At 39.4% G+C, this 21,129-nt stretch overlaps 1 protein-coding gene across 2 annotated transcripts in view; it reads left to right on the forward strand.

The window, feature by feature from the left end:
- DGKB (diacylglycerol kinase beta) overlaps positions 1-21,129 on the forward strand; it is a 452,380-nt gene that overhangs the window by 330,024 nt on the left and 101,227 nt on the right. For both annotated transcript variants that reach the window (XM_073333808.2, XM_073333809.2), the window contains exon 21: positions 15,498-15,588. In XM_073333808.2, coding sequence (XP_073189909.1) covers positions 15,498-15,588 — 91 coding nt within the window. The remainder of the gene's footprint in view (positions 1-15,497; positions 15,589-21,129) is intronic.

Here is a 21,129-nt window from a genome sequence, read left to right on the forward strand (position 1 = left end):
GAACTACAGTAACCATGGTAAGTAGCTGTTTTCTATGTGCTCACTTCTGCAAGTAAGTGCAGCTTAGTTACTAGGTATTGGGACTTTTTAATATTTAGAACAAAACAAACTATTGATAGTTAAAAAAAAGTGTGGTTTTGTCATATTTTGATGGACTATTTTTTTTAATCAAAGAAAATGTGTGTACCCCACAAAAGGGAGTACTCAGTGTCATGGCCTATAACTATCTCTAGTAAAGAACATAGTAAAGTGTCTGCTATCTCGGAGTGGAGCCTGTAATACTTCAGAGTGTCTTACCATATGCGAGCTTTTTGCTCACTTCTAGATGGGAGGAGGGCAAAACATTTGGTCCAGCAAACATCTGGTAGCTCAGGAATGGGGAAAAAAAAGTACTGATTGGTTCTGACAGCTGTCTGCTTCACAGCAGTATTTAACCAGAAATATTTGAAACAGATTGATATGAATAATGAAAGATTTTGTGATGTATGACAAAAATAAACTGCACCGCAATTTAACTCATTAACAAAGAAATTGTTTTCCATCTAGAAATTGGGATTTAACCCCCACCCCCTTTCCATGTTGACCCCACTTTGGATATTTTGTTTTTTAATAATCTGATAACAAATAGGACTTTAATCTTCATTTTCCCTGCGATATATTGCAACTGTTCACTGTGAAATAGGTTGAATGGGATGTCATCATCCTTTAACTTTAACAAGTGCTGCTGATGGATGTGGTCCATTTAAATGTACAACAGAGAGCTGAACTAGATAACGAACTTATTATTACTCTCTGAGGATTGTAGTTTAGTCCCAAAGGAGTGCAGTAAGCCAGAGAAAATCCATATCTACTGGCTAAACAATAGCCAGAAGGCTGACTGGAGATATTGATTTACTTTCTAGGCCATTTAGACCTTAATGGTGGAGAAAAGCTGAAGTGCTGTTTACTTTTCTGCCAGAATCGACCAAACAACCAGTCCATTTTTTACAGACTTTGATTGATTTCGCTTAGAGGAATTAGAAGTGATTTATTTTTAAGATGAAAGCAACTCGTAAATATCTCCAAGTACACAAGTTCCCTGAGAGTAAATGTTAAGTGGAAATACCTATTGAGAAATACTTCGTTGCAAATCAATGTGAGCAGGTAATACAGCTCACAAGGAACAGTCAGGTGTCAGACACCTTTCCAAAGAATGGCCAAGACTCTAATTGTATTACTTGAGACAGAGCGCTTTTGAAAAGTCTCAAGTTTTTCAGACTAATATAAACCTGATTGTCCAGCTGACTTTGAGCCAAATGCACCCTGCTGACTTAGAAAGGGCCTTGGATAGGATAGCAAAAATTGTGTTCAAGGCTAGCATTGAGGAACTTTAATGTTTGATGGATAAAAACAGTAATTTATCACAAAAATGACAGTTGTCCATGATAGTTCAGACTCACATACAGAAAATATGTAACTCTAAGAAAGGAACAATTCAGACAAAAAGTGGGATGAGGTTGAGAACCCAAACATTAACACAGACAAATTTTAAAAAATTCTCACTGAGCACGAAGTTTGTAAAAGCACTGAATGCTCTTAAGAAGAAAAAAGTGTGGTGATTGTTTCAAGCACTGGAAAAGCTACAGAGAACATGGCTGGCAAGTGAATCAGCTTTATTTAAAAACTGCCAAGTTTATTGTGAACATAGAGGGTATGTAAGAAAAGTCAATGGAAGAAAAAAGTTCTTTGAAGTTTTATTATGGAGCTTGGCATGAATGTTAATATACAAATCTCCTATTTCTATATTAATAGCACACACACAGCCTACAATTTCTACTTAGGAAAGCTTGTAGGAAGCAATTCGTGAATATTCCACCTGCAGTCCATTAAATACTATTTCTTTTCCCAAGAAGCGTCTAATATTTCTATTTTCCTGGAAGTGCTCTTGGTTTGTATTTTTCTCACTCCAGTTTTCACTCTTAACTTTCTTTTAAACCATCTTTGCCAATGTGATTTGTCTCTTATTTCCATGTCTGCTATATAACACAAGAGTTTCGCTTACCTGAAGTCTATAGTTAGGATTGGCCACTTCTGAGGCTTAAACATAAGCAAGTTTTGTGAATTATGATGCTTTTAATCTAAGAATTACAGCTGAGATCCTGGTCTGTGTCTGACTGTTTTAAGCTAAGTTCACCATCTCCCCCCCCCCCACACACACACACCCCTCTCTTGCTGATCCTGGGCCCATTCATTTGATGGGCCAATCCCTAACATAATTTAGAGCAGTCCCCTACAGCCATATCTGTCAACTGGGGATTGCCAGAGCACAGACATGCTTCACCCATACTCCTTTTCCCTGTCTATGCCCACATAATCAGTCAGTTGCATTTGTATGGCCTAGAAGCCATTCGAGTAGTTGCTTTCAACAAGAATCCTCCCATCGTCAGCTCTGCTGAGCGTACAGTCCCTTTGCACCCGTGGGCTGGTGCAAAGCACCAACAGAGAAGCTAAGAATCTGAGTATACATTTCAACCTACTCATCAACCAATCCACCATTAAATGCTAATGGTGGAAGACCCATATTTTTTAAAAAAAAAACCCGCACCTCTCTCACAAAACAATAACAATAGTGCACCCTTGAACACCTGAGAGTAGAAGTACAAACTTTCTACAATTATTTCAAAAGCTTATGGGGAGAGAAATATCTTAGAGCTATTTTAGAGGCTCAGATGATATATACTTATTTCCTTTTGAGCTTTGACTTGTTGAAAGAAGGCCAAACCTGTAAGCTTGCAAGCTAAATTCTATGAGCTTTGCACTGCTATTTTTGCTAGTGGGACCGTTTGCTGCATCTCTCATGTAATTACTGTGGGGCCAGTACTGCAGTAATTTATGTGCTGATAATTTACGCTTTCTTGCTTATCTGCGACTGTTCACTAAGAACTATGTATGTTAGGAACTGGTATGTGGTTCTATCCTGTGGTGGACAGAGGCTTGTCTAAACAGGAAAGTTGCACCAGAATTACTTAATGTATTTATTTAAACTTATATCGTTAAACTGGTGCAAAAGACTGTGTGGACACTCTAATTTTGGTTTGAATTGTTTGGTTTTGGTTTAGCTTAAGTCAATTAGGAACTGGTTTAACTAAACCAAACAAGTCACTCTTCCACTGAAATAAGGCCCTGATCCTCCCCACTTAAGCATGTGCTTAACTTTGTGTAGTACCATAGTTCCATTCAGGATCAGTGCTTAAGTATGTCCATGCAGCCCTTTGCACTGCTTTAATTATTTCGGTTTAAAAACCAGTTTAAGTTACACCAGTGCATATAAATTTCATATAAATAAACCTTAAATCTCCTAAGCTGGAAAAGAATTAAAAGGTGATTGTGGCCCCATTACCTAATGCATGAGTTCTTTATCAAGTTTAACTCCCAAAGTATCACTGGCTTCAGGGCTAAGTGTGAGACAGCTCATTTTCCTTTTGTCTTGGGAGCTTAAAAAGAGAGACTCACAGTGAGTAAGTATGAGGTTCAAAGAAATTTAAATCCTTTTCTGCAAGTGAAGTTCATTAGGAAAGAAAACAACAGCTGGTATCACAGAGCTGTGATACATTTTAAAAAGCAGGGGTGAAGTAATGATTAGAAATGCAATATGGAGTTACAGTACAAGAAGTAAAACCACAGAGGCACTGAAGAAGACAAATATAATTTAGGTAGAAGCACAGGTCTAATTACTAGGCTTACTTGATAGCTTAGAATTATCTCTCACAAAGGATGGTTCTTCACTAGTACTCTGGCTGCAAAAAGAGTCCCATTAGACACTCAAACTACATTTAGCATTCCTTCAGTATATGATTACCTAAAAGTTAGAAGTATAGTAGCTTTCTAAAAATTGATCTTTGTTTGTATACTTGTGGAAAAGTCCTGAAGAATTCAGTAGAGTATAGAATTGTTTCACCAGCCTATACAATTCCATAGCAGGGAGGTAGTTCCCTATTACATTCTGTAAGGTGGTATAAGACTTCAATGGAAAAGATATCATTTCCTGTGCAATTTATATAGGGCTATTTTTTAGTCATTTCTATGGTACTATAGCAGAGCTTGGGCTTCGGGGTGCATATCCATGCCCCAGTGATCCTGTGATGGCCTTTTAAAACTGGGAACTCTAGTTTCCGATCATCTGCTTACTCTTAGTCATGTGCCCCACAGGAAATCATTTATAAACCTACCTGGCTTTTAGGCAGAAGAGCAGATACAAGAGACCCAAGCTTGGGGAATGACTTGGAAGGTGGCTCTTGCACCTGTCAGGCAGGAGGCCTGAGAGGAGGACATCTGGAGGGAGAAGGAGCTGGCTCGGGTGGAAGCCTCTGCTGGGGAAGGCTGAGAAACCCGGGGGACTAAGAGCTAAGAGAAGACCCTTTGGGGACAATGAGGACTTTTGGGAGATGGTTTTGGTTGAAACAGTGTTACTAAATGAAGAAAGAAAACCCCAGATCAAAGGAACTGTAGCTGGGCAGGTAGATCTGGCCACCATCTTACATGAGCCCCATTGGTTTCATCTCTCACATTCTATAGAGTTTTTTCATAAGGATAAACATAGCATTGTCTCTTTAATACTTTCTTAGCCAGAAGGGTTAATGAACGTCCTCACTTTATAGATTGATGATAATTGATAAGCACCAGGGCTCAATTTATATCTTGGATGTGGCATGTCCTATGCATGCACACTCGTAAAGTAAGAGTGTGCTCCCTATGCGTATGCTCTGCATAGCAGTGCAAAGGGGAAAGCAGTCTGCCTCTGTGGGATTTCTATGACTCTTCCCCTTCCCTGTCCCCCACCAGATGTGTATGTGGGAAGAAGAATGGGTAGAGCGTGATCAGGAAGCTGGCTTGTCCTCCTTTCTCTTTGAACACAGAGGAGGTGTAGGTATCTGGGTGTGATTCCAATGTGGTGCATTACAGTGACAACTGTGAAATACTAGGTGGCTACATATCTGTTATACCCTCCAAGCCCACCCTACGTAACAACAAAGCAATAGCGAAATGGTGTAGATTGTAGAGGAATTAACAGCAGTGCATGTACAGCTGTGCATATCTAGTGGACAGTTGTTTGAGCATGTATTTGTCAACCATCCAACAACTAGATTTTCAAGAGAGAGAATCACTAATAATCATTTAGCTTCATAAAGAGAGAGAGAGAGAAACTGTGGTATTCTGTGCTTTACTCCCTCCTTGTCATTTTACCTCATCCTATAAGGTCCATTTAAGTGTGGGAAGTTTTTGAGATTTTTTATTTCAAACAGTGATGTGGTAAAGAGCTGTAGTAGAAGAATTTATTATTTATATAGCCACCATGGACACATATGGTGCTAAGCTTTGGTTTCACTAAGTAAAGACCTTCTGTCATACTGAAGATGCCCAGAATAACTCTGCATGTGGGGAATATTTATATAACAGTATTTTGGGCCACAATTGGCCACACAGTGAGTATTTAAATTACTGCAGAATAAACTATTGCTTAAAATTATTGGGACCCACTACTCAAAGGGGTATCTATTGATAATGTTTGCTTGTTTCTGAAGAAATTCATGTGAATTATATGACATACTTTTATATGTAACATGGTTTATTTGTATGCAGTGTTATTGTAGCCATGTCTTTCTAACATGGTTCATTTGTCATTCCTGTAAGGAGTGTTCTGTATCTCAGAAATAGCCAAAACTATGTTCTAGGAAACAGTAAAGCAAAACAACCCATAAATTCCCAGAACATAAGGGTCAGCTCCCACCCCCTTTTGGGAAAACCCATGGGAGAAAGCTAGAGAGGAAGAAAAGCTCTGAGAGGAAGTGAATAAAGCATTGGATTAGGATTCTGGTGATCTTGGTTCAATTTCCAGCCCTGCCTCAGATGCCCTCTGTGATAAATCACTTAATCTCTCTGTGCCTCAGTATGCAATCTGTAAAAGAGGGTTGCGGGTAGTAATTCTTCCTTTCTATCACTCTTTGACTGTTTTGTGTATTTAGACTGTATGACCTTCAAAGCAAGAACTGTCTCTTGCTATGTGTCTGTACAGTGTCCAGCTCAAAGAGGTCCTGATCTTAGCTGGAGCCTCTATGTGCTACCAAACTACAAATACTGAAGAACCGTGGCATAGCTGATCTGCAGAGATTTGCTGAAATCAGTGGTTCTCAACCCACGGCCTGTAGGCCACATGCGGCCCAATTAACACATGGCTGTGGCCCAGCTGTGTGGTTTAAAAAAATCTGGATCCTGGATGTCTGTGGTCTGGGTCTCGGCTGCCCAGCTCTGAGTGGTGGGGTGCGGAGACCAGCTGTCTGGCCCCACACCTGGGCCTATACTCCTAGTCCAGTTCTGTGGAGGGGTCTCTGGGCGGGGTGCTGGGCATATGGGTCTCTGTAGGGAGGAACTAGTGGGGGGAAAGGGGTGCGCTGTGGTTCTCAACCTGTGTCCTACATAACACATTGTGGGCTGCATATGTGGCCCACAATGATAAATAGGTTGAGAACCACTGCCTTAAATCATCTTTTCAAGGGGATCAGACCTGGGGGCAATGGAGCTTCAAGGTGATGGACCCTCCCAAACCCACATAACCACACAATCTGCAGAGAAGGACACATTCACTAAGTCCAGTGGTGCAGGACCCATCCACAAGGATACCTGCCCCGTACTCCAGCAACATTTCCCCCCTCCCTCCAATACCTGGCTGCATCGCTCCTGCGGAAGTCGTTCACTATTGTCTGAGTTCCCCTGCAGCAGGGCAAGAGGGGACCAAAGGGAATAATGGAGCTCTAAGGGTCTATTAACTCTCAGACAGAATGCTGGGGGTTCTCCTGCTACGTCCCTAGGCCTGCACCAAAGCCCAGCAGAATTCGAGCCCTGTCAAGCTCCAAAGCAGTTTCTGCAGGGATCCTAAAGCGGAGAGATAGTGCCATGGGCAGCCCTCCTCCTCTTCTATACAGGCTGGCGGAGGTACACGTGAGGAGGATGCCCCCTTGTGTATATGGAAGGGGTTCTTTCTAGGTCCTGGAATTTGCTGTAACTGCTTTGTGTCCTTTCAGTAATTTTTCTTTCTTGTTCTGTTTTCTATTTGGAAGGACTGTCAATCCTTTTTAAAGGTGTTTCAGATCTTTTAACCTTTCTTCCCAATTGAACATCACTGGGCTACTTAAATTCATCAATGAGAGTTAAACACGGCTGGGCAGAGGGACGGAATAATGAATTCCATATGGACCTACTTTACAGGGAAGCAGTTCATAAAACTGCTTTATGCATTTTTAATTCTAGAATATAGTGAGTTTCATGCAGCTGCAGCAGCCAGCCACAAGATTCTTCCTATAAACCTGTCCCTAAACCTTTGGAGAACTATAACAATGGTTTCATGAATTTAAGTAGTACTCAGTGTCATATCTGCTTTTACATACCAGGATATTAGGGTGAAAAAAAGGAAAATTGTTTTAGTCCTCTGACATAATTTAAAGATGAAATGTGTAGTTCTGTACCTTGTTCTAAACTATTTGGTCTATTATAACATACACATAGAGGTTTTCAAACAGTGCTTTATTGATTCTCTGGTATAGACAGGCCTGTTAAATGTGAATTAGTTTACAGACTTCATTTTTGTTCATATTAAAAACCTCTTCAGATTAATGAGTCATTGGTACATCAGCATCTGCTCCCAAGACTAGGGAATTGGGAGAGAAAGTAACAGGAAATATCAGGATAAATATATATAAATTGTAAGGCGTAGGAATCTTCGTGGTGGGTAACAGACCCAGAATAGTTAGAGCATGGTATAGTGTGGTAAAGGTGTATGATATAGTTTATAGTAATAAACACAGTAAACGTATTGATTATTGGTGTGTGTGTGTATATGTGTGTGTGTATATATATATATATATATATACACACATTTTCAACCACATTGATCATTGTTTTTAAGGCTGAAATAAATATCTGACTGAAATGAGGAATCCTGGCATTTGCTTCTGAAGGTAACATCACAGATCAGAAAGCCAGTTTGGTTATGTGGGGAGTCTCTGTTAAAATCCTATCATTTAGATACCATACTGCTTTGTCATTACAGGTTTATATGCCAAGTGCTCTAGTTTAACCTCCTATTAACTTATGCCAGTTGAGAGTAACACATCTCTATAATCCTTGGAGAAAGATGTCATCTTTTTTCCCAGTTAAACAACACAATGTGTCATGTTGCATATCAACACAGCACTGGTGTATTCAGAGGTATGACTCTGAAATCGTCAAGCCATCCGGTGACTAGAAAAGTTCCAGTATCCTGCACAACAAATCTTATAATGATTGACCCATGTTGCTTATCTATTAAAATACCTACTTTCTGAATAGTATTTTAGGATAAAATTCATTCCTACGTAGAGGCCAGCATTGGTCTTATCCACCACTTAAGTCTCTCAGACTATAGGATGAGCAGAATATGTGGGAAGCCTCATAAGTAAGACAGAGGGTAACAGTTGGGTTTCAGATATGGCTAGTGATGGAAGGAATGGGATGGGAGGAGGTCACAGGTGGCAGCGTGCTTTTTGAGGAGGAATAGGCAACTCAGAGTAAAATAACAAAAGAGGAAATACGTATGGGACCAAGAAGCTATTGGAGTTAGCAAAGTGATGGAGAGGAAGATCATGGTTGGGTGTGAGAACAAGCATGGAGGCAGGGCCTCCTCCATCAGTAAGGAGGTTGAAAATGGATGTTAATTGGTGATATATGGAGGTGTGGATCACAGGAACAGAAGGGAGATGGGCAGAGAGCTGGAAAAAGTGGGAAGATGACAGGGTTGTGCATAGTATAGCAGGGATTGTCAAAGAGCAGAATATACAAATGCAGGTTACAGAACAAAATAAATTGCAATGTAAGATAGTTATGGAGTGAAATACTGATAAATTGCTGAAAAAGCAGCTGTGGGACTACTTAGTGATAGCATAAGTCAATGGCATAATCTTTTTGAATGGCATAGCCATTTTTATATGGTAAATTTACATCTGATCATCTATAATATAGTTGTGATCATATGGATGCCTTAGACTGATTTGTGTACTGTGCAAATCTAGTTTGCAGCTGTCCCTGCATAGTGCTTAGGAATTTAGCTATGTATCTGTACAATCTATGCTTATACTATATACTGTAGGAGATTAACACTGATTTGCCATAAGTGTAGTTGGTAATGGGAAAGAAAAAGTTGGCAAAGAGGTACCTATTAAAATCTTGCCAGACACCCATAAATCTTTTATGGATGTGCATCTCCACTGGCTATTTCCTTACCTTTGCATATGATTCATTATAAAGGAGAACAGGAATTATATGATTGTTAATACAGAACTGGAAAGAAGAACATTAGAAAAAGTCATACAATCTTATTAATATATATTATGTGCTACAATGAAATCATTTTACCTAAGTATAAAATTACCTAGATAATAGATCTATGAACAATGAGAAAAGATGGAAAATATGTTGTCTATTGAACACTGCTATAAGAAAGTCAGGACTATTTTAAAAAAAAAATCCTTAACATTTATACGTATGAAATGACCAAATATTGATTAATTTTTAGCAGCTGAAGAGTATTTGTTTTTTTTATTGAAATAAAAATGATCACTTAAGTCATTTTACCAAAAATATAAAACACGATAGTTGTGTCATACAGTGTTAGCTGTAGGTTTTATATTACTTATTTATCCATGTATGTATTTTAATTTATCAGATCCAGTCACTCGGGTAGCCCGATCCCAAACCTGCAACACCTTAAACTGCAGCTGGAAAGCGTTTGCAGAATCTTGAGTACATTCAGATGTTTGAGGCCCTCGGCATTTCCCATAACCTTCACGTTTGGGGATGGAAGGTTTTGCAGCTGCTTAGGTTTCAGAATTTTCTTCTTCTTTGGGTTAGGGGCCAGCACTACAGTTTCTGGATGGGTGGTGTTAATGTTCACAATAGATATCATAAAATAAAAATACAGTGAGATGTAAGAGGCCAAATTCTGATAAGTCAGCGGAATTGCATGAGGTGCACACGCACGTAGATTATCACTTGGTAACAAATTTTCCAAAAAAATATAAAATTAAAGATTGCCCGTAGTTTTTTACAATCTCTTTTTATATTCCCTCATGCTTTATGGTCGAAGCGAATTACTATCTGCCTGAAGTTAGGGAAAAACTTCTCTTATAGTCAAATTATTCCGTAACTGTCCACTAGAGAGATTCTTGGACTTTCCTCTGAAGCCTCTGGTACTGGACGCTGTTAAGTACAGAATATTGGGATACATTATCACTGGTTTGCTGCAGTATGGCAATTTCTATATTCCCATGTTAATTTTTAATGTTTTACTCTCACTTTTCAGACCTTAAAGACAAACCGAACCAAAACAAAAATTCTTCATACTTCAGTCTTTTCAGTTTATTTTTCCCTCCTCTTTAACTTCCCTGGTTCAGCCTTTTTCCCTCTCCCTATTTTATCTTTGTTTTCTCTCTGTAATATGATATAAATTGTGTACATTTATTTTCAAAAAGAAAAGGAGTACTTGTGGCACCTTAGAGACTAACCAATTTATGAAGTGAGCTGTAGCTCACGAAAGCTTATGCTCAAATAAATTGGTTAGTCTCTAAGGTGCCACAAGTACTCCTTTTCTTTTTACATTTATTTTGGAGTTCTTATCTCTTACTGATATTCACCTCTTTCCCTCACTCTGGCCTCCACTTTTTCACCACAATGCTCCGCCATAGCTCTACTTCTCTCAAGTAGGTGTCTCGTTTATGGAAATTTGCCACTTCGTATCCTCTTGCTCTTTGCCGGGCTCTCTGTCTCATTCTCAGTCTCCCTCACATCTCTGGCTCTTTATTCTAGTCTCATTGCCCAGCCAGCCCTACTTCTCCTCACACACAACAGCTCTTCATCAGATCTGTCTCCTCTTCCCCTCACCTCCTCTGCCTGCCCCCTCAGGTTCTAAGCTCCAGTTTCCTTGCACAACCAGTCCAGGTCTCCCAGGAGCTCATCATCCAATCTCCATTTCTGCCTCTGGCTTCCAGTCTCCTTACCCAGCTGGTCCCAGTCTCCCTCATGTGCCAACTTCCAGTCCCAATTTCCTTCTCCCCCCTGCTACCTTCCAGTACAAGTTTCATAGAATCATAGAATATCAGGGTTGGAAGGGACCCCAGAAGGTCATCTAGTCCAACCCCCTGCTCGAAGCAGGACCAATTCCCAGTTAAATCATCCCAGCCAGGGCTTTGTCAAGCCTGACCTTAAAAACCTCTAAGGAAGGAGATTCTACCACCTCCCTAGGTAACGCATTCCAGTGTTTCACCACCCTCATAATGAAAAAGTTTTTCCTAATATCCAATCTAAACCTCCCCCACTGCAACTTGAGACCATTTCTCCTCGTTCTGTCATCTGCTACCATTGATAACAGTCTAGAGCCATCCTCTTTGGAACCTCCTTTCAGGTAGTTGAAAGCAGCTATCAAATCCCCCCTCATTCTTCTCTTCTGCAGACTAAACAATCCCAGCTCCCTCAGCCTCTCCTCATAAGTCATGTGTTCTAGACCCCTAATCATTTTTGTTGCCCTTCGCTGGACTCTCTCCAATTTATCCACATCCTTCTTGTAGTGTGGGGCCCAAAACTGGACACAGTACTCCAGTTGAGGCCTCACCAATGTCGAATAGAGGGGAAAGATCACGTCCCTCGATCTGCTCGCTATGCCCCTACTTATACATCCCAAAATGCCATTGGCCTTCTTGGCAACAAGGGCACACTGCTGACTCATATCCAGCTTCTCATCCACTGTCACCCCTAGGTCCTTTTCCGCAGAACTGCTGCCTAGCCATTCGGCCCCTAGTCTGTAGCGGTGCATTGGATTCTTCCGTCCTAAGTGCAGGACCCTGCACTTATCCTTATTGAACCTCATCAGATTTCTTTTGGCCCAATCCTCCAATTTGTCTAGGTCCTTCTGTATCCTATCCCTCCCCTCCAGCGTATCTACCACTCCTCCCAGTTTAGTATCATCCGCAAATTTACTGAGAGTGCAATCTACACCATCCTCCAGATCATTTATGAAGATATTGAACAAAACCGGCCCCAGGACCGACCCCTGGGGCACTCCACTTGACACCGGCTGCCAACTAGACATAGACAAGTTTCTGACCCTCCTCCTCCCCCTCTTTGTTCTTGTTTACTCTGCCACCTTCCACTTCAGTAGCTCTTGTTCCCTCTGCATTTGAATCAGAAAAATTCCTCCCTCAGACTGCCTGGCCCCAGCAGAGGGACCACTGAGAGCTCATGACAGAGAGTCTCCCTCCTCTCAGTTCAGGTTCCTTGATTGGCTTTGGCCACAGCATCCCAGAGCTTTAATTTCAAGAAAAGTCCTGTTCAGCCCTAGGCTCAGTGTAGGTGGAATCTTCAGGGAGTATAACTGCGAAAAGGTAAGCAATTTCTACTGAGCATGTGCAAACTGCAATTTTTCAGATGCTTATAACTTGGTCAAATTTGGAGTGGATTTTCATGGAGATGGCAAAAGACACATTCCTGCCACAAAGACAACTGCTGTGACAAATTTGAAGCCCCTGCTCCAAAGAAAGATACTATAGCTTTTCAAGGAGAAAGTCTTCAGAATTTTTTAACATGAGTAAAATGCGTCTTGTCCCAAGCCTCACTGGCAGAAGCTGAACCATTTTATCTTAAATAAAAAAACAAAACAATACTAGCCTGAGGCAGACACCCAGTATGGAAAATTTCAGTCCAAATGGTTAAAGTTGGGCAAAGTTGTAAGCAACTAAAAATAGGGTCTTATAATGGGAATTCTTAGGCAACCTTAATAATAGGCAAGGCTAATAGCCTTGTGTATAATACTTTTTAGGTCAGAGAATGGGGTTTTTGTATTTTTTTTTTTAATTTGAAGATATACTTTGTCATTGGCTGACCCCTTTTTATGAACACAATTAATGTATTAATCCATTTTGTTTGACTGATTGCATAATGAGATGCAGTGCATGTGCTCTTCTGGTGTATAATAAAACATGTATTATTTCCATATTTAGATATAGGGCTATTTTCCCAATAATATGCCTTGTAATTTCCTAATCAGAAAGGTTACATAAAATAATTTTAGCAATTGGGGGTTTCTAATTAACTGATAATAATGCAAAGCTGTAGCATAGCCAGCTTAAGCAAACTCACTAGATTCTTGGATGAAAATAGTGCTCTGTGCTTTTTTCTTTTTTAATTAAGTGAATGTAGCTCTTGTGCAAGGTGTTGGCTTGGGAGAACTAGAGACAAAAGTCTGCGATTTATCTCCAGTACAAGAATAGTACAGGTGATGTCAGTGCGAGCTTTCCCATGCTGTGCTGCCAACTTGTTTCAAACATGTTTTAGAAGATGGTCCCACTTATCACACCATGTTCCAGTACTAGGGTATGTCTATGCTTAAAATGCTCCAGCAGCACAGCTGCAGCGCTTCAGCTGTGCCACAGGAGCACTTCAATTGTAGACACTCACTAAAGTGACGAGAGAGGTTCTCCCATCACTGTAGTTAATCCATCTTCCTGTGAGGTGATAGCTAGATTGACAGAAGAATTCGTACATTGACCTATTGTTGTCTACACCAGAGATTAGGCTGGCATAGCTATGTCTCTTAAGGGTGTTCACCAGCCGCGAGGCTCCAAGGAACAAAGGCGAGAAAGGGCTTGACTACGTGGGGAAACTAAAGGCTGTTCTATACTAGAAAATTACATCAACCCAGCTATGTTGCTCAAGGGTGTGGAAAATCCACAACCGAGTGACATTGTTAAACCAACCTAAGTCCCCATTGTGGCTCACAAAAGGCATCCCTACGTCACAGGGGTGTTGTGAGGAGAAATACATTAAAGATTGTTAAGCGTTTTGAGAGCCACTGATAAAAAGTGCTATGTAAGAGACAGGTATTATTTTGAGGATATTATTATCTATCATTTGTGCTTACAAACAAGGGTACCAAATAGGGGCTCTTTTGAAAATCTAGCCATATAGCTATTTCTGAAAATACTGTCACCTGAAATAGTTTCATACTGCTTGTTAGAGTTGCTCTTTGAAGCATGTCTCTGTTCTCACAGACAGAGCAGATTGACATTTAATGTAGAGTTCAGTGCTGAAAATTGTTTTCCAAGACTTTCAAATCATCCGTGTAAAAGCCCTTTTTGAAAAAGGTTACACTGTTTTACAGCAATATGTCAGCTCGCTCTCCTTATAGTTTGGTATCTTGGAGTAGATCTCTACACCCTATTCCAGACTCTAGTAGGGACACTCTTGTGTCACTCCCCTGGTGCACCAGGCAGGATTCTGTCTAACACTTTTATCAGCAGGTTTCTGGGAATGACAACTAATGTAGTATCCCTCCACATTGCCTTTAATTGGCTGTCACTTTCTACGGAGCTGGTCGGGTGAGAGCAACACTATAGCTGGCAGATTTTATAACTTGATCTATCTATATCCACCTTCTGACTTTTGCACTGATGCAGGATTAGCCAAATTCTAGTTCAAAGTGCAGTGTACTGTGTTTGTACCAAAGAATGACAATTACAGCTGAATGCACTATATTCATGTCTGATTCTTAAATGTGAATAATGAAGTCTAACTTGGGTTTTGGGGTTTTTTTTAGAAGGATAGTTTCTCTTTTTGTCACAGAATAATTAAAGTTTCATTCTGGTTATACAAAACTGCTTTTAGTTATATGAAGTGGTATTACTGATGTACTGATTATATTTAACACTGTACAATAAAACTATTAAAATAGAAGTGCGAGCTTCATTATACATTTGGGAGGCTACACAGGTGTAATGTCCCCACAGGTTTCATGCTATCCTGTATATTTTCAATATAGATTTTCATCTGCTTTTATTTTACCCTAGAATCCAGTAATTAACTTCAAAATGCAAATTCCATGCCCCATTTTATGTGTCAGCTGTCAAACAGCAAAATATCTGAGGAGATATTAGGGCAGGAATTTTGATTTTCTTTCAATATCTTATTTGTGATAATGAACTAGAATCACTCAAGTGGCTTGGGACAGACTTAATTCTTGTCTTACCTCTGTTTCATCCTGAGGATCTCCGCTACTTCCATATGCTAGAATTCTGTGGAATAGGGATTTGAACTCTAAACCACCAGAGTGTAAGACATGAAATAAGAATCAGTAAATTTTCTGAGGCATGTCACTGGTTAAGTGACAAAAAAAATTCTGATTGTCACTAAAATAGAAAAGTCAAAGGAACATTTGAACCTGTCAGTTCCACTCATTCCTGTTATCGCTTTAGGGGATATCATACAACTTGACACCAACATTTAAGCTTTGAAAATTACGAGCTCATCTATTTCAAATGGGATGGCACATGTTCCCAAGACTTTGCCATTACTTATGATGGGAGACAGGATGATCACTTTTTTGTTCAGATATTGATATTGCATAAGCTGCTTCTTCTTCTTCTTTTTTTTTCCTGTTTCAGAATGAAGAACAAATTTTGGTATTTTGAATTTGGCACTTCAGAAACTTTCTCGGCCACCTGCAAGAAGCTGCACGAATCTGTAGAAATAGAAGTAAGGAACTAATTAGTGCATGTTACGCTATAAAATGTTTCTGGTTTGACTCGAATGCAGGGGGTGGTGGGGTGGGGAGGGCAGTGCAGAGTGCCCAGATGCAATAAGACAAAGGAATGCACAAGGTTTTGACCTCAGATCCCAAAATATTATTTTTGTCAAGTCTATTTGTGGTGTGGGACAAAGTTCAGTTTGATGATTAGTGAGGTCTTAATACAGTAGAAGAGGGCAAGAGGGGAACTATAACATTAGAAATCAATAGGGAAGTTACTATCTCTGGGTCAGATAGAAAAATGAAAGATTGTCAGAGGGAGGGAGAATTGTTGCAGCATTAAAATAAAAAATCTTATTATTTCTAGGTCCCAAGTTTTTGTAACCTTTAAAACTCGATTCACTAAAATTGTACTTGCTTTCCTGGATAAAGGTTAAAGAATACATTTTTTTTTTTTTAATCATTCCCCTTCATTAACTACTTTTTCCTCTTTGCACAAGGGGCCATCTTACCATTATACATCCAAGGTTATCTGAAAAGGCACCCTTGATAGATGTGGACAGAATAGGCATTAAAAATGTTAGATCAGGGAGTTTCGATAGTCTATGGTGTAAGTGACTGATGGGGGCTGTTAGTCACATTACAAAAGTAAGGTGAAAAAAAATAATATAATTAGAAATATAAACCTGAGGATGTAAGTTATAATAATTCAAACATTCCTCAAGAGGATTGAGCCCCTTTTCTATTCTGATAATAATGGCAAAGGGCCCAGACTCGCTTTTTGCGAAGTCAATGAGATATTTTGCCACTGATGGTAGGATGCGTGGGCCCAAAATGTGTAATGAAAGGTTATTAGGGCCTGATCCAAAGCCTGCTGAAGTGAATTGAAAGACTCCCATTGACTTGATTTGAATGGGCTTTGAATACTAGGACATTATCTACACCTAAAACTTAGGTCAACCTAGCTATGGTGCTCATGGGTGTGAAATTTCATACCGCTGAGACACATAGTTAAGCTGACCTCAGCCCTGGTATAGATACCACTAGGTTGACAGAATAATATTTCTGTTGATCTAGTTACCACCTCTTGGTAAATTTATTACAGTGATGGTAAAGTCCTTTCCATCACTGTAGCAAATGTCTACAGGACACCACCAAAGATTAAGACTGAATTTCTGAGGCTTACGAGGCCTGGGACTTGCTTAGTTTGTTGTTAGGTTGAAAGGCAGATTTTTTGCTTGTGAAAGTTTTTTTGCTTCAGAAAAATAAATTGGATGTTACTGCCAAATTGCCATTTCTCCTGAAATTAGGAGTATTTATATCTTGCTCTTGAAGTGGATATTTTATACCTAATTTTGATTTTTAAGGAAGTGCTTCATATTCAGTTCTAAATACAATTAACTTGAGAAACATTTTCCTAAATATTTGGGGAACTGACTAGCAGGTTTGATTTTTAAATGTGGGTCTTGGTATCTAAATCTCAGATATACTGTAATTTAGCAGAATATAAAGCACAGGAGCAGGTTTTTGTCCAATGAACAACTTTCCACCCAGCCATTACATGAGCTCTGTGCCTAGTAAGAGGTGATCTCCTTAAACACAGAAGCTATATAGGTGATCATATATTTTTACATCCCACATATTCAAAGTTAAATGAATTTCCATCCAGTCTCAAAATGGTGGTAAATTGGAGTCTTTAAATTATTATTATTAAATTCAAGACATTAGAGTTTCATTATATTGTGTGTGCTTGTTTTTATTCACTTACTGCATGATGGTTAATATAATTAATGCTCAAGAGAGGTACCTGAGCAAATCAAATAGAAATGGACTCCTTAAAATTGGGTAGTGGGAATAAATTATGCACAGCTATTACCTTGAAAAATAGGTTTCTCTTACACTAATAATACCTAACCATGTATTTGTATTTTCTTCTGTTTTGTTCTTATATTATAAGCATTTATGTTACAATGTGTTTTCATCTGGTTTGTTACCTGCTGCCCTTTGCTCAAGGATCTCACTGCAAATGAGACCTTGATGAATAATACCACATTTCACTTTGTGAATAAAACACACAAAGAGTGCATTTGCTACAGAGCCAAATGTTGCATGAACAAAGCCCACGAAGATTAAGGATGTGTATTTCTGAGCTGGGAGAATGTAATCAGGCATTTTACAGGCAAATATTAGTTCATCCTTATATTTGGTTTCTAACTTAATTAAGCCTAGCCTTCCTAATTTGCACTCTGATTTCTTAAGTCCTGTACTTTCTTTTCTGTACAAGATGAATAGTACATTTTAAACCTCAAATTTGTACATGAAAATCCATGTGAAGGTGACAGGAAAAGCACATGAGCACATGTTCAAGCGCTGTCCTGAATAGGAATACTTTTCTGAATCGGGGCCCCAAAAGACAAGTCTTCTAAATGAGAAGGAAAGCAATTTTATGGAGGAAAATGGCAATCTGTAAAATTAGTTTTCTTTCCTTTGTAATTTGAGTCGTTACCAAAATTAGACTTAAACCTTTATAGTGTGTCCTGGGCTATCAGCTTCTCCTCCATAAATACCTTTTTATATAAAAATGAGCAAGATTAAGTGACAGTATGGTGTGGCACAGTATTGCACTTATTCAGATTCTATAGCCTTCATTCTCAGTTCTTTTCAGTAAATTAAATCACACTTGATAGCTTCACTCTAAGACAGATCTAAAATGTTCCAGGCTAATGAATGTAATAGAAACGCTAACACAGAAAATTAGACTGCATCCAAGAATGGACCCAAAAGGAACCAGAAAAAAACTACTATTTTCTAGTTGATATAGACAAGATATACATCTAAAAAGCATGCTGTTATATTAACAATACCTTTACATTATATGAAACAGAAAAAATAGGAACAGAATACAAATGTGATCTGTTATTTTAGAATATGAATGTATTAGGGCAACAAAGCTACCTATAGAGCAAACTCCTTCTCTGTGTATGAACAAAAGAAATCCTTCTTTACTAATTCTGAAAGTAACTCATCACAGTGGGATTCTGAGGCCTAGTCAAATAATTGTCTTAGTGTACTACCTGCTGTGTTCAATATTGAGTGAAAATGGAAGTGAGGCCCCGGCACCATCTTATTTTACAATTCTTCTTTTATTTAAATAATTCCAGTCGGTTTGGGGGACGCCAGACCTTTATAAATTAACAGCAGGGAAATACCAAAGGTGTCAGATTGCATATTTATCATCTTTTTCGTGTAATACTTAAATATGTATTAAGAAGTGACTGACATAAATTAGGCAGATTTCAGAAGCCACAGGCCGTGGCTTGTAGAGGACCCCCTTCTGCTTGACATTTCATCCTTGTCAAAGATCAAATTATTTTAATTTAGGCTGCAAATTATAAGGAATGAAGACTTCTTTGTGGGAATTCCCTGTGGTAATCTGACTTTTGTTGTTACTGCTGCTTGTCAGTGTGCAAAAGATATAATATGCATGCAAATAAGGTTAAAAAATATGTACTATCTAATTATCCAGCCAGTACATTCCACTTGAAGACAGTGGGAGGCCTGACACACAGTATGTGTTTGATTCATTGAGGCCTGCAGGGTATTTACACAAGATTACTTTTAATTATGAAATTAATATCTGTTTATCTAGAATGTGTAGCAGTAAGTAAGTATACACATGAGCAGAATTTTTTAGTAAAATAAATCTTTATCTTTAATACATATAAAATATAGAAAAACCATGAGTTTTCTTCCAAAATGACATTGAAGACACTCATCACCTTTTTTGGAAAGTCAATAAAAATGTGCCATTTCTGTTATACTTGTTTCCACAACTGCCAAGTCATTTCAAGACGTCATTGCATCTTACCAGCTTCCCTCACTGAATATTTTACGTGGCTTTAAACTTTTTAATTTTGTGTGAGAAAATATAGAAAGGAAGCCTTTCTATTGTGATTGCTCTTGTCTCTTCTCTAGATTTGTAATATTGTTAAAAGCATTTGAAAGAGACAGAGGGGTATACGCTAAGTATGGTTTGGTTTTGTGCTTTGGGTGAGTTACAGGATAAGTGAACAATTGGGGCAGGGATGATCATAATTATATGTAGTGGGTTCTTTTTCTTGGTAAAAGCCTTAATAAAGGCTTAATGTTAAGCAGAGAAAGAAAATGACAGTGGCCTGTAGAGCAGTGAGCTACCAGATGTCAATGAACTCTCACTGAACCATATATTTTTTTTCTAGATTTCTTCCTGGTAATTATATATTGGCATTCCAAATTCAGGCCATAATCCTGCATTTAAAATGTACAAGTGGGTCCCTGTAGCTATGCAGAACCCCACTGAAAGGGCTTGATGAAAGTGCAGGCATCCCCTAGCATACTGTAAATTACAGAACCGGGACCTAACATATTCATGCAATATATAATAAAGCATGTGGTTATGCCAGGATGTGTTGTGAGGCATGAGGCTAGTGTGCAAATAACTTCAGCCAATATGGGAATGTGGATCCTGGGGACTTTGGATGACTCAATGAATTAATAAATGGATATGAAGCCTTTGCCCTAGTAATGGGTGCAAATATAATCCAAGTTGTAGTAACCAAAAGTTGGTTGTTTTCTATCCGATTGCTGTTCAGTTCCTTGCTGTAGATGGAATGGGTTAGTGGTTTCGGTCTGGTTCCTAAGGGAATGTGTGTCCGTATAGGAAAACCGGCACTACATTGTATGTGTATTGGAAGTCTCAGCTGAGAGGCCAAGGACTGAATGAGCACAGAAACTAAATTATCTTCACACCCCTCAATCTACCTCATCTTTAGGAGATGTAAACAGGACAGTGTGTAGTGACTCCTGTTCTAAATAGGTTTCCTGTTCTCTGGATAGGGGGAGTTTTCTGTTTAGGACTTTCCATCTGGCATCTGTCAGGAGCACTAACTTTCCTAAAGAGATAGCAAAGAAGCCAAAGTGGGACTCCTTATATCACTTTCAAGGAAAGCTATTATATTATTGAAGAAACTGATTTTTAAAGCAGAATAGAAGTTTCCTTATGGCTCTACTGGTAGCACTTTGCTCCTGGCCAAGAAGATCTTTGGTTTATCTCCAACATGGGCTCATTCCCAATGATTTGACTGCTGTATAGTGCTAAGCAGGTGTGTGCTATTCGTCTGTCAGATGTGGTGATAAATTTAAGTCCTCTAGAACAGCGGTTCTCAAACTTTAGCAACCCAAAGACCCCCATTTTGATTTTAAAAATTTGGGGACCCCCAAGTCTTCCCCCACTCAGCCCCAGGCCGTCGCCCCACCCCACTTTCTGAAGGCCTTACCCCACCTCTTCCCACTCCACCCCTGTCCCTCCTCTTCCCTGCCTCTTTCCACCCCATCCCAGCTACTCCCCTTCCCTCCCAGCACTTCCTGCATGCTGCTGAACAGCTGTTCCCTGGCATGCAGAAGGCGCTGGGACGGATGGGAGGAGGTGAGGGAGGAAAAGGGAAGAGTTGATCAGGTGGGCCCGCAGACCCCAGTTTCAGAAACATTGCTCTAAAGGTTAATTTAAATTT

The sequence above is a fragment of the Lepidochelys kempii genome, chromosome 2 (genome assembly GCF_965140285.1).
Source record: "Lepidochelys kempii isolate rLepKem1 chromosome 2, rLepKem1.hap1, whole genome shotgun sequence".
Classification (NCBI taxonomy): Eukaryota; Metazoa; Chordata; order Testudines; family Cheloniidae; genus Lepidochelys; species Lepidochelys kempii.